This window comes from Cydia fagiglandana, chromosome 2 (genome assembly GCF_963556715.1).
Source record: "Cydia fagiglandana chromosome 2, ilCydFagi1.1, whole genome shotgun sequence".
In the NCBI taxonomy this organism is placed as follows: domain Eukaryota; kingdom Metazoa; phylum Arthropoda; class Insecta; order Lepidoptera; family Tortricidae; genus Cydia; species Cydia fagiglandana.
The window spans coordinates 12632030-12646768 of NC_085933.1; the positions used below are offsets into that span (position 1 = coordinate 12632030).

The window sequence follows — 14739 nt, forward strand, 5'->3', positions numbered from 1 at the left end:
TCAAAGTGAAGGAGAGATTATCGTCGACTGTTCAAATACGAATCCTCAAATACTTCGGGCACGTTACACGAAACCAAAACTCCATGGAACGTCTCGTTGTCCAGGGACGAGTTGAAGGCAAGCGGTCACGAGGTCGGTCACCTACGCGCTGGACAGACCTGATAAAATCTGCGACATAAACCACCATAGTCCAATGTTCCCGTAACGCCGAAGACCGTGGCAAATGGAGGCACATTGCGAGGGCTGCGTTATCCACAATAGATACGTCTCATCATACAACCACGACCACTCTGTCAAGAGTGAACGACTGAGGAGGAGGATGTAATGAAAACTGGCCAAGTCAAATGTAACCTACTTTAGGATCTCACATTTTTTTTAAATAACAGCCATTGTTATAAGTATCATAACGTTATTTTGTTCCTATAAATGCATATTTGGATTTTGCATAGAACTTGGCACTCATTTACATCTCCATTCTTTTTGCGGCGAAGCCCACAGCCAAGCATAATTTTTGTATTGAACTTGGCTCTCCTTTTTTACATTTATGTTTTTGGTGGGATTGTTATTTTCGCCATGATTATTATTTACGTAGGTAATAAAAACATTAAAGTAACTAAACTTGCATTATTAATTTATCATCCGCAGATGTGAAGCAGTATCAGCGAGCGACTATGTTGAATTTTCGAACCAAATGACTGAAGACAATAGATATGGTAGATATTGTGGACAGATGAAAGAATTCCACGTAGAGTCAGAGAGGAATTTCTTCAAAGTAACGTTCCGATCAAATGACAGGCTAGACGGAGCTGGGTTTAAAGCCATCTATCAATTTTTAGAGATCACCGATGAATATCGAGCCCCAATATATGACACAGCATCGGATTCTGCGCGTAAGTAGATCATTAACTGCTGCATTAAGTGCTGAAAGAACAATATTTTAGGATCGAAATACAGCATATAGTTGATCACCCAAAAACGACCAGGCGGGTTACAAATAGCGTGCTAAAGAAACCTCAATTTAAAAACTTCTATGGACGACGAACATCGCAATTTATACTACCAGATCTCATAAATAAACTCCCACTTGAATGGAAGTCAGAAATGTCACCAAATAATATTACAAACTATCTTAAAACAGCAATATTGAATCAGCTGTAAGGAAATTGGTTGTAGAATTAGTACTTTAGCATAAGAATTATAGCTTCCATAATAATCAAATTTCATCAAAATCGATTCAGTGGTTAGAGCGTGATGACTTGACATACATACAGACCGACAGACAGATTGACTTACAAAATATTGAAATCATTGGTAGGATTATTAACTATACGTAATAAGATAATTAAAAACTTAGTCAAACATATTTGGAGCATCCTGTACTCGGGCGAGTGCAGGCTGGTCGGCAGAACAATAGGATAAGGAAAAAATGTTATTTATTTAGCGCTCAGTGCAGTGGGGTCGGTTGTTGTAATTTAAATGATAGATTATATTGAGCATGTTATGAATATGTAAGTAGTTTCTTAAGTTGTTGTTAAAAGATATTTTATTGTTGTATAAAATCTACCGCGGATGGAGTATCGAGACAAACCTTTCTGGTTTAACGATACTTTTGTAATTAAGCTTAGATATTGTGTTGTAATTACCTGAAAAAAAAATAAAAAATAAAAATAAAATAATAACATTATTTTTTATTTTAAAGGGCTCAAACTTTTAGTACCGATGACATAAAACCACACAGTATGATTTCAAATAGTCTTTACATAAGCACTTGTGATTACCAAGACATTTGACAACCTCAATGTATTTTATTTTCATGACTATACTATATCGCATACTTTTATTATGGTTACATTATTTACCTATTAACTATTCAATTAAAAAAAACTCTACGTTATATGCCAAAAAAAGCATAGAGGCTTATCAATAGCATGACAATAAATCCATTTTTTGCAAAAATATACCTTGCAAATGATACTTTAATACCTTATAAGAGCTGATACTCTTCATACTGATGGATCGGTTTCTATCAAACATAGCTAAGCACATAAAACGTTTGAGCCCTGATTATTGTTCTTAAAAAAATACAAGTAAATAATAAGGACTGTTATCTAGACTCTATATCAGATGTAATTTTCCAAGTGAAGTTACTTTATATATCAGGTTGGCTACTCTATACATATTTTTTGAAATTAATACTCTGATGTAAAAAAACACGTTTGGTCTTTTGGTAGCTCGTACTTCCACGTATATACGACTTCACGAATTAATTTCAATCATTTGATTACATGACTGACTTTTTGGTTAATTTATTAACATTTTTGTTACAGGTGTTTTGTGTGATCTTCTGCTGCTGACAGCCGCCGCAATATCACATCTCCGCCACCATATATATCATTAAAAAAAGTGATATTAGATTAATTCTTCCTAGTCTGTAATCCTGTATATTTTGTATAATAGTATGTGCCATACACTTGTAAAGTACCGTAGAAAGGCAATATTTTCTATTCAATTATATTTTAAGTTCATCCTGTCCTAATGAAGCAATAGGAATACGTCTTACACCGTCAACTATTCATAAAGGCACGTCATAACACGAATAAATACATTATAAAATTAAAACTTGTGTTTCAATGCAAGGCAAAACATGCCTATAGTTCGTTTTTTTTAGCATTAGAAAGAACTTCGCAGAAGTAAGCTTGTGGTTCCAAATCCGCCACTTTTAGCGGTAATAATTTGTAGTAAATTATAATGTATTGACCATGCTACATTAGATAATTCAATGATTATTGACAATTAAAGAGCCTGATAAAAACTGCATGCTTGCTTCTGTGGAGTTCTTTCTAATTCTAAAAAAAACGAACTATAATTAATAATAAAATATAACAATCGCAATAGAATTATATAGAGTGTGCATAAACTGTGGGGAGCAGATCAGAAGTCACTTTAACCAAAATCTACAATCAGAGTTTAAGAGAAAGGCTGTTTACGGCAAAACATGTGACGTTCGCAATCTTCATGTTGCTAAACGATTTTTATCGATATCGATGAAACAGTCTGGTAATCCAATTTGTCAGTACCTAGCAGACATCATTCATTAAAAAAGGTCAAGTTTTACTTTTTACCTACTGACAAATTTGGTTTGCCAGATAATAAAAAAATAATAAAAGATTTTTGACCACCACGAAAGGTGGGGTGAAATTGCTTGTTCCGTATATAGGTACATAAATACAGGATGTTTGGTATACTGGGTCAAGCAAATCTTGTCAGTAGCAAACGGCGGCAAATTTGAAAAATCGCGGGTTAGCAACACTGTGTTCGAATAATTCGAAAATCGCGTGTCATCTGTGCTTTATCTGTGGAATGTGGATCGCGAATGACAGCCATCATCTTTGTTTACATTCTGAATCGATTCTATTTCAAAAGATATTTCTGCTGTGTCACCATTAAATACCAATATATTAAATAAGATTGTGCTTAATCAAAGCTAAGATGCCTACAATGCCTACGGTGGCAACTGAGAAATCTAATAAAATATTAAAATCCAGTAGTAGGACATCTACCTGCTGAAGCAATGATTTTATTCATACATTCTTGTTTAACGGCATAGTCCACTTCTAATTTTATTTTGAGATCTTCAAATTAGTTAATCATTTTTATCAACATCACACACCACTTTTAAATTGTCCGTCCATACCTATTAATAACAATTTCAAACATTTTCAATAGAGAAACCGCGAGTGACAATTTGAATTGACGGGCGCGCTCAGCGGAAAAAAAAGTTTAGATTCGATGTACATTGTACATTGCTGCTTTTCTTAGTGCAATACTACTCTTTGAGTGTTGCCCTACTTTAGTTTGCTTTACATTGCTACTGACAAGATTTGCTTGACGCACTATACATCGTTTGCCAAATTAAAACGGCAGATAGGTCGAGACTCGAGTCATTTGCTATCTACTCATGCCTAGAAAAACAAAATTGGCCTTGGTTTTTTTTACTACTATGCAAGAAAAAAATTGAAATTTACGAAAAACTGGCTTAGAAGTGAAAAAAAAAAAATTACGCAAAATTAAAAATTTCTAGGCCTGAGAAGATAGCAAATGATCAATCATTCTCTTTAGATCCAGTCGATAGATCCAAAATGGATCTAGTGAGAAAAAATTTTCTTCTTAGATCCAACTTCTTTCCGATGGATCTATAGAGAAGTTTTTTTAGTAATAGATCCAGTTGAAATGATAAATGGATCTAGTGGGAATTTTTTTTTATCGCAAGATCCAATATTTACTTACGTTATTGTATCAATCAGAAATTCTCTATCTTGTTAATTCTAATTGAATGGAAGGATATACCTACCCAATATAATTGTCAGCGCTGATGGCCTAGCGGTTTGTCGTGCGGTGACGAATCTGGAGGTTCCTTCGGGATGCAACTCCCGAGGGTTCCTTTTAGTTTCGGTATTTTTTGGGAAGCAACCGTCGGGTCCCTTTGGAATGAAACCGCCAATAGCTCAGATCGGGAGAATTAGATCTAAAATGATTTTGATTACTAATAAATAATGTTTATTTATACACTTCGTTTGCGGCAAACAATAATACGGCCCGCTTGGTGGTAAGCAGTTACCGTAGCCTATGGACGCCTGCAACACCAGAGGTGTTACATGCGCGTTGCCGACCCTAACAAGCCGCACCCTCGTTGAGCTCAGGCAACCTTACTCACCGGCAGGAACACACACTACGAGTATGAGTAGGTTCTAGTGTTATTTGGCTGCGGTATTTTGTAAGGTACGTACCTCCACTTCCCCAGTTGGGTTCTGCTCTAGATCTGGAATGTCATCCGCTGTGCTGTGCCCTACCACATAAAGCGAGATGACACTCACAGTGCCGATACCTCTCTTTTGAACGCAGTTTAAGAATGCATTTACCCTACTACTTGGAAAAAAACTCGTATTTTGTTCTGTCAATCAAAAATGTGGTATCTATGTATGGGATGCATAGAGAGTTTCTGCCTTTCAACTTTGAGTAGGACCTAGTGTGAGATACGAGTTTATTTCAAAGGAGATAGTGCCGCAATGTGGATAGGCCCTTAATTGGCCGAGCGTCAAGATCTGAGCCTGAGTTTAAGGTCTCGCCGGAGTTTCAGCGCGGGCAAAATTACTTCCATATATCCTTGTCTGATGTCCTTGGACAATATTAATTAAACTTCAGAAATATCTTTAAATCTGAAACTTTATTCTTCAAAGTACTCGTTATATATTATAACTATCAAATTAGATGTACCTACCTGATACTAAGTGAGATATTAAAGTATTTGTATATTTAAAAGTTGGTGCATTATGTTTACTGACGCTTTCATTCTTCTACTCAACCATAGATGTAGCTAGTAGTTGCTAATTCTCTTGACATATATATGACGTCGATCTATCTCCATCACATAGAGTCTGAGGGCCTACCGCGAACCACGTTGGACGTGTTGCCTCTCTGTCGTACTTGTAAATTTGTACGTTAGTGTGACAGGGACAGGGGGCAACGCGTGGAACGTAATTCGCGATAGGCCCTCTAAGTTCCTGACGTTCCTCGAAGTTCCTGAAGTATACTGACAACACTGTCACGTGATTATAATACGACACTAAAGGTCATGATACTTGAATCTCTTTGTTCCGGTTTTTTGCCACAGCTTACTAAATGGAACCTGGTGTCGGCTCGTCAACTCAATCTTCTGAATTAAAGAGATAGAGATAGACATCTTTATTTTGCATCCAATGTAGCCGGAATTATTAGCCCAGGCATTAGCTTTCTTCCAAAGTTTAAAACAAATTCATGTTTTTATATCTCAGATACTAAAGTGTCAGTGCGATTGACAAAATTACTAACACTATACTGCAAAACGTAATTCGAGACAAAAAAAGTAACAGAATGTTGCCACTTTTTACTAGCGCGTCTTATATTTATGTAAAAATAAGTAAATAAAAGTACTTTTTTAAATACTAGGAGTAAAATTACTAATGAATAAATTATCTTAGCGTGATTATTTAATCAAAAGGAATTTACTATTTTACAAACAAATTATTGCAGTGGCATAATTGTCTTACTTTTTTTTGGTCTTGAATTACGTTTTAGAGTATGAGTATTAAAGTTGGCCATACACACTAGGGTATGTCTGCGCAGTTTTACCTGTACAGTTAAACTGCACAGGTAAACCCTAGCTGGGTGGAGCACACACACGGCCGCGGTAAACCTACACAAACTCTCAGTTGTGTAGCCATGGCACCGTCGTCAGCGGTGCTTCATGTTGACGGAGCACTTTGAAAGGAATTTAAAATATATCCAGAATATTACCGAATCTATCTAACGATAAACTGAAATAATTTAATTTGTTCTAATACTATCGGAGGATTTAAAATAAACCCTATATTGAAAAGCAGGACACTATTATGAGAACCGCTATCTATAACTCCTATTAAGAAATTAAGAGTAAAATCGCGATTCCTGGCTACTGGAAGGTCATACGAATGTCTTATGAGATATTTTTATGCAATCGCAAACTATCCGCGATCTACAATCTCCGCGATCAACTGAGTCCTGCTCAGGCCAACGCCACACACACTCAGTTTTACCTGTGCAGTTCAAAAACACACAGGTAAAAAATATGTATTTTCATATTTGCGTAGATCAACTGTGCAGTCGTAGAAAACTGCACAGTCGAATGCCACAGACGCTCCGTTTTAACTGCGCAGTTGAACTGTACAGGTAAAACTGCGCAGGCGTACCCTAGTGTGTATGGCCAGCTTAAGAATCTGCCCAATACTACTCTCGTTTTAGTTATTTTAATAATAAAACCGGATAGATCGGGTATAAATAACTGTAATTTTAGTATTTGGGATATAAAACTGTGCACAAGTACTCGTAGGCCTTATTAGGATACGAGTATGCCCAGTACTCTCATCTGATGAAATTATTTACTTCGCCGAAAAGTCACTGCTAAATATGCATGAAATATAATTTCGTACCTAACAGAACTTAGTACCTAAACGAACTTACAAATAAAGAAATATTTTATTAGAAAAAGTTTTATTCTTTGTAATCGAAGTCTGAATCATAATTTATGTATTCAATTTCAGTTATGTTTGAGCTAGCTTCAGAACAACCAGGTGCATCTGATACGTATATTACAAATTCTTGCATATCACCTACTTTAGTGGTCTTTTATTCGAGATACCGTAGGTACTTTTACTCAATCCTGAAAAAAAAAACATAAATATAAATGGCAAGTATCAAGACTTATTTGTCAGTTATTTTAAAGATTAAGATCATGAATGAGTTGAATGACCTGCATATTTATGAAAATGAATATATTTTGAATGAATATACTAACCGATTATGTACCGGAGACAAGGTAAGTACTTAGGGGGCCTATTAAATAGGTAATTATTTAATATTAAATACAACGTCAATACCCGTCATATACACACATCTAGACAAATCCGAAATTTTTTAAATGTAATTCCCTTGTGGTTTTATGTACGCTTTTATCCTGTTTTGAAGAAAATATTTTACACATATTATGCGGTTTTTGTTAATAAAAATATACAATGACAGAAGTATGTTTACTTTTTACAAGACACGTGTCAAAGGTGTGATTGCCATATAAAATTGAAATGTTAGTTCCCGTTTCTGCCACAACTCTTCTCCTTCCCCACAGACTCTCCCACTGCGGTTGGTAAAATAAATCTAAATGAAAAAAACTTAGAGGATATAACCTTGGTTATATTCTCTAAGGAAAAAAATAACTTCTTTATATAGTTTATATAGAGTTTGTCAAAGGACTGTCTCATTTCAAACATAGACAGAGAGAATCATACCATCTTCGTTTTACACTAGTTTTTTTCTTGTTTTTTTACTGACAAATTGGTTTGACTAACTATACATGTACAGCGAGCTTTATATACGAATGGTGTGTGTTTGTGAAGGTGTGTTGTAGGTAACGAGTATTATAAAATTATAATTGTCTATGATTTAGGTATAAGAAAAAACGTGACAATTGTCATATTAGATTCGATGTCATTTACAAAATGCAATTTTATTCTAATGCAAATTCAAGAAGATGATAGAAGAAAATATAGTAAAGGCTAGTTGTTATTTATATGTGCACCTCCGAAAATATCTAAGTAGAGGTAAGTTTCCCATCTTAAATTTTCAAGGAATTGTGTGTGGCGGCTTCGAGTTCATTTCACACTTTCGAACTTTATATTAATGAGACATGACTGTGTATATTGTGAAGCGTGATGATGTGTAATAGTTAAGACCCATTTTTAATTTGTCAGGATGTCGCCGTCGACGGATACGTCTGGGAGGACATCATCATCATCATCATATTGTGAAAATTCTATAGTTCAGATAAATGATTGTGATCGGGGTAGGCACTGCATGTTACTCCATTTTTCAGCAGGTTTTCAGAAATTATAAATATCCTGAAATTATATGTGATTACAGATGACAGCGACGTGCTGCCCTAAGCAGTAGACCGATGGGCCTCACCACCAATAATAGTGTATCCACATTTCCACAGGGTCCCTAGTACTATTATTTATTCTGTGACAGGGTTGCGTTTTAAGCAGGCGTGGCTCACTCCGTGATTTCGTCGCTTTGCTACAGGTAGCTACAAGTACATTCGTTCCACCCCAATTTTGGGGAAAGCCATAAGCCGCGCGTGGCGCTGCCACCTAGCGGCCATATCTGTGCTGATCGTAACAGACGCGTTTTGTTAGAGAGTGAGTCTTCTGTACCTAGTACTATTATTTATTCTGTGTTTTAAGATCTGTAACCTATAATCTCTATAATCCCTTTACTTTAGGAACGTAGCGTTACATAACTTAAAAACTATATTAAGTAAGTAGATTAAGACACTCAGAATGCTGATGGTTATTTGTTTCGGGGTCCGTAGTGGCAAAAATGGAAGCCTATTCGTTTTGCGTTATATCCGTCATTTTTAATGGTTTATGTGTGAATATACGAGTGTAAGTGTGTGTGGTGTGTGCGACTCTTTAGTTTAGTAATAAATGTATATTGCTATTATCTACATAGAGATAAGTTGTTTTACTCGAGTAAGTAAATGTACTTTACGGATAGGTAGATACTAGCTAGTAAATGTTTAATTTTTAAATGACTAAAAAAATACGGTGTCCTTGGAGGCCGTTTTGTCCCTGCCTACGAAGCAGAGGAGGAGGGTTCGAATCCCGGTAATATCTTATAGGCATGCATGTTCCTAGTGAGTTTCATAATATATACCTACCTATTAATTACCAAATCAAGCACTTACATTCAAAAAAGTAAAGACTAGAACGGAACATCTAAACGGCACGTATTTCACCTCTGGCGATGTGTCTTCTTCGTTAAGTTTATTCAACAAGTTTTTACGCAATACTTTTATTAAGGTCGAGTTCTGATGATGGATTGACCCTTGAGCTCCTTAAATCTTAGGTATATGCATAGGTACTTATAAGCCTTTTTAAAATTTTACTATCCTAAAACCAAGCATTTGCATTTAAACAGTGCTATTTGGTGAACAGACCGCGTCCCGAGCAACTGGGACACTGGGACACCAAGGCCAAGGAACAAGGGACGCCAAGAGTTTGGCGCAAACTGGGAGAGGCCTTTACTCACAAGGAGGGCCGCTCATTAAGATTAATTAATATAAGTTAGATTTAACCTTAGATCAAAACTGTAAACTTTAGATATGATATGAGTCGGAATAATAGACGTTTTTTATTTGGTGAAATGGAACTGCTGTGAAGGTTAGAACGTAACTCCTCTATTATGACAATAAGTATTTTCCGCCGCCTTGGGGTTACTTGTAATTGTTTTTGACGCTGTAATTGATATTGATAAGTTGAATAGGTTGAATGTCATTTGTAGCCGAGTATTGAGATTCATCATCATCATCATCATCATATCAGCCAGAGGACGTCCACTGCTGGACATAGGCCTCCCCCAAAGAGTGCCACAATGACCGGTCTTGCGCCACCCGCATCCAGCGGACTCCCGCGACCTTCACTAGGTCATCAGTCCACCTTGTGGGGGGTCTACCCACCCTGCGCCTTCCGGTACGTGGTCGCCACTCGAGAACCTTTCCGCCCCAACGGCCATCGGTTCTACGGGCAATGTGCCCCGCCCACTGCCACTTAAGTTTAGCGATTCGGAGGGCTACATCGGTTACTTTGCATGGTTCTGCTGCGGATGGCCTCATTTCTGATGCGATCACGCAGAGAGACTCCAAGCATAGCCCTCTCCATTGCCCTTTGGGTGACTTTAAGCCTTCTTATGAGGCACACAGTATTGAGATTATTTCCCATCAATTAAGGGGTCATGTAAGTCAGGTACCTATTTATAAAATAAACTTTCTTCTAAGTTTTAGAATAGATCGCTTGTTCTAACAATAAGAGTGAAACACGTAATAACTACCTATATACTAATATTTTAAATGCGCCTGTATTTCTATGTGTCTGTACTGTATGTCTGTCTGTCTGTATGTTTGTCTGTCTGTCCGTCTGTCTGTCCATCCGACTAGCTGTATGTTTATCCGTCTGTCTTTCTGTCCGTTTTCTGTTACCGTTTCAAACATAAATCACTGAACCATAGAACCTTAAAGTGATCACGGAATTGTTCACTATAATCACTATTTATTGTTAAGAGGTAATTACATGTATTTTTACATACTACTACAAATAATATTAAATATTAAAATACATTAGCTACTAGCCTACAGGCTTATATTTTCATTTATATTTCGCAGTCATAAATATAACTATATTAATTATATATAGAACGACCGCTCAATCAGCCAAGTTTTACGTTTATTTTTAAATATTACCAAACTAGGTGCGTCGATTGGTAGGTTATTATTATTATACACACAGGGGCTCATGTTATAACGTGTATAGTTTTTGCTAAGCTACAGGACAGGACACCCGCTGCTAGATTGTGTCCGTATCGTGGAATACGGTCGCTATTGTTACCACGCCTGGGTTATTTATCTGAAATTCTCTCGCGTATTAGCCTATTGGTTGTGACTCAGTCTGAGAAGTAAGTGGACCTGGGATCGAGCCCCGGCGAGAGCACTTTATTGATTGGTTGCCGCATTTACTTGGTGGACCCATGTTGGTATTGGCATTGCATGAGAAGTAGAATGGTTGCCGGGTTCGAATCCTGGTACGTGTATGATTAGGGTTACCGAATAGCTTTTTGGTGCAATGCAAAAAAAGTAGGTGACCCCTGGTTATAATTCTGGTCCGTTGATGCTTCCACACAGCCTGTGCTGCCTTGCAAATACATAAGAGTAACAAAATTAAGACTAGCGCGATGGCATTTAATTAAATTTAATCATTTTTATTTCTAGCAACTTGAATCATAAATTATAATAAGCAATACAATAACATATAATTATAATTAGCCTGTTAGTTGTGACTCTGTCTGAGAAGAAAATGGCCCTGGGTTCGAGCCCTAGTGAGGAACTTACTTGATTGATTGTTACAATACATTTGCTTGTTGGACCCACGTTGCCTCTAACACACATAGATTATGTAAATTTAAGACTAGGACGATTATTTTAGCCTGTTAGTAAATATGGTAGTTGCATGAGAAGTAGAGGTAAACGGCTCCAGGTTAGAACCCTGGTATGAAAACGCATTTGACTGTCTTTAACAATTTTTGTACAATGCGCATAAAATAGAGATAAGTAACCATAAATTTATGGACCATGCAGTTAATTCAATTTATAATGCACAATTTTGTAAAACATTAACTTAATGAGCTTTAATATTTTTCTTTTCATTGGCGAGACGAAGTTTACCACCTCCAGCTCCGTTTCTAGCCAAATATCATTGAAGCGACGTCGATGGCGTCGGGTCGTTAATAGTTACTGAATCGAGAAATGTCTGGCGCTGGCGCAGGAACGAATACGAAATACGAACATGTGTCGGAAGCCAACACATAAGGTATTGACCGGAATAGTAAATTAAAAAAGACTGAAAGCTCCCATACAACGCGTAGATTGTTGTGTAGATTTCAACATCTTATTATATATTATTAAGATTACAATAAATTTTAGTTTTAAATTTTAGTTATTTAGGTGTGGCAACTGCTACTGATTTTATAATACTTTAATTTTACTTTTGCGCATATAGCAGCCATTTACAGTGGTTAAGAGCAGATTTTGTAGGTATACACTGAGAGAAAAATCATCACAAGGAATTAAAAAACAGTTCTGTACTGGGGGGAAAAAATGAAGTTTTAGTAATAATTATAGACGTTTCACTATTTCTGTAAAGTTTATTTATTTCTACAAACAGCTCAGTAATCCCAAACATAATTTCAACTAACAGATAATAGAAATTGCAACAACTAATAGAAATTGCAAAAGTCAATTTGTTCCTATTAGTTAACTCTCCTTGTCCCCGGATTAAGTTTATTTTTGTAATTCTAAGTGTATTTTAGTTGAACTTTTTGGTTTCCACAGCAGATAGGTTCTCGACCATACTTTAAACGCAAAAAAAAACGTAATTCTTGACCACTCAAATAATATGTTCGTCTGTTCAATACCTAGTGTTTATATTGTAAATGGCCATGTTAGCTTTAAATCACCACTAAGTAATTAGAAGTCTCAACTTATCCCTATTTTAATTTCAGAGATACACGTAAAATACAAGCATTATCACGAGTGGCTGCTGCAAAAAAACGTCCTTCGTCGAAGTTCGCACTGAAGGAACAAGAAAAAAAAACATTAAATAAATTGTATACTGTACATAAGAAATTATAATACAGAACAAAGCTAGTTTCGGTATGTATACATTCTTTCCAGAACTTGTGACATAATGTTAAGCTTATCGTATGTGTATTCAAAGCATGTTCTGTATTGTGTATTCTAATGTACATTGATTGTTTTTGTGTGGTTATTAAGAGGTTAACTTAGTAGCTGCAATTAGGATAATCATCAATTTACTTTCTGGAAATGCTCGTGAATAGCTAAATATTTCTTAGGAGACAGAAAAGTAGGTTTAATTTGAGGTCTTGACTCAAAATTTTAACGAGTTGAAAATGAAAACTTCAAGACTACACTATAACCGATTTCTGTTAGGTACTAACAACGATGGTAATTGAAGGTAAATGATCTATTTCGGCACTCTAGGGTTGTCAAGTTTGCGGGTCACTCACAGATCGCAATTCACCGACGACGTTCCAGTAAGCGCAGGTGAATACAGCTTAACAAGTAAGTGATTCAGACCTTTAGGTAAGCATATTAAGGACATGGTAGTCAATAGAAATAAACAGTTATATCTAATAAAGGGGGATGTATGATTAAAACGGGGGACAGACTGACTGGCATTAGATATTCAAACCGGTAAACTACGCCATCAGATTTAGTAAAAAGTCCACTATCGTATCAGTAGGTTCGTTAAATTGTATGCATAGGTTTACCTTAACACGGAGTACATTATGCGTGCGTATGACGAGATATCAGTTTTTATATAGCAAGATATAAGTTTTTTCCCAGGTATGATTGTACTTACTTCTTGACATCACTTTTCTGGATTAACACTGACGAACAAGTTATTGGCCAATTTACCAACTTATTTCCGACATTTATCTAATAATTTAGTGATCGCTGTTTGGTTTACTAAGTACTAAGTATATGTCACGTATGTTTTATATCTACTGTGATATGTTATCGACTTGTAATGAAGAAGAGGCTATACTGTACAGTTAGTACATATTTTTAGGGTTCCGTACCTCAAAAGGAAAAAAACGGAATACTTTAGGAACGCTTTGTTGTCCGTCCGTTCGTCTGTCTGTCTGTCTGTCTGTCCGTCCGTCCGTCCGTCCGTCCGTCCGTCCGTCCGTCCGTCCGTCTGTCCGTCTGTCTGTCTGTCTGTCTGTCTGTCTGTCTGTCTGTCTGTCTGTCAAGACCCTTTATCTCAGAAATGCATGGGGGTTGGGAAATCGTGTTGAAATTTAACTCAGGGGTTAAAATTAAATATACTCGGGTCTATGGTTCCTTGAAGCTGTGAAAAAGCAAACTTAAAAAGGTACAGCCGTTTATGCCACAAAAACGTATATTTCGACACTCGAGGGAATTCAAATTCATAGGGTACTTCCCGTTAACCTAGAACTAGAACTAGGAAATTTGGCAAGTAATATCGTTTAAGTACAGGGAAAAATCTTAATAAGACTATGAATTTGTAAAAGATAAAAAATAACCTTAATTTGTACGGAACCCTCGGTGGGCGAGTCCGAGTAGCACTTGTCCGGTTTTTTTATGTATTTTCACCGATGATTTTAAGAACCATTGTCCGATTAAGTACTTACAGTAAATTATAATCAACCATAGTGATAGCAGAGGCTTCCAAACTGATGGTGAGACTCAGTTATTATAGGCTCATGTACTTAATCGAGTATTTGACTTTTATTCGTATCCAACCATCCATTTCGAGGCATACATTTTTGTGAAGATATGTGAAAACATAATTTACCGATTCTGGAAAAGGTTTTGTAGACGAACAGACCTTCATTATATTTTGATCAGGTATTTAAATCAACCTATAGAAATAATTTAGTTGTGTTAAGATTGTTATAAGTTGCAGTATTATTTAACAATGAGTCGTTGGGGAATGACATGTTGGTCACGTACATACATATGTTATGTACTTATCGAACTGACATGGGGACGTTCTTCGGGCAATTAGTTGCCGT

General features: G+C 36.3%; 2 protein-coding genes across 2 annotated transcripts in view; one reads left to right on the forward strand and one right to left on the reverse strand.

The window, feature by feature from the left end:
- Positions 1–2619, forward strand: part of LOC134676344 (suppressor of lurcher protein 1) — a 265018-nt gene extending 262399 nt beyond the window's left edge. Inside the window, exons 14-15 of the mRNA XM_063534706.1 lie at positions 646–890; positions 2328–2619. Coding sequence (XP_063390776.1) covers positions 646–890; positions 2328–2398 — 316 coding nt within the window. The 3' untranslated portion in view covers positions 2399–2619. The remainder of the gene's footprint in view (positions 1–645; positions 891–2327) is intronic.
- The window catches only part of LOC134676421 (vacuolar protein sorting-associated protein 4), a 517731-nt gene that overhangs the window by 348489 nt on the left and 154503 nt on the right, over positions 1–14739 (reverse strand). The window lies entirely within an intron of this gene.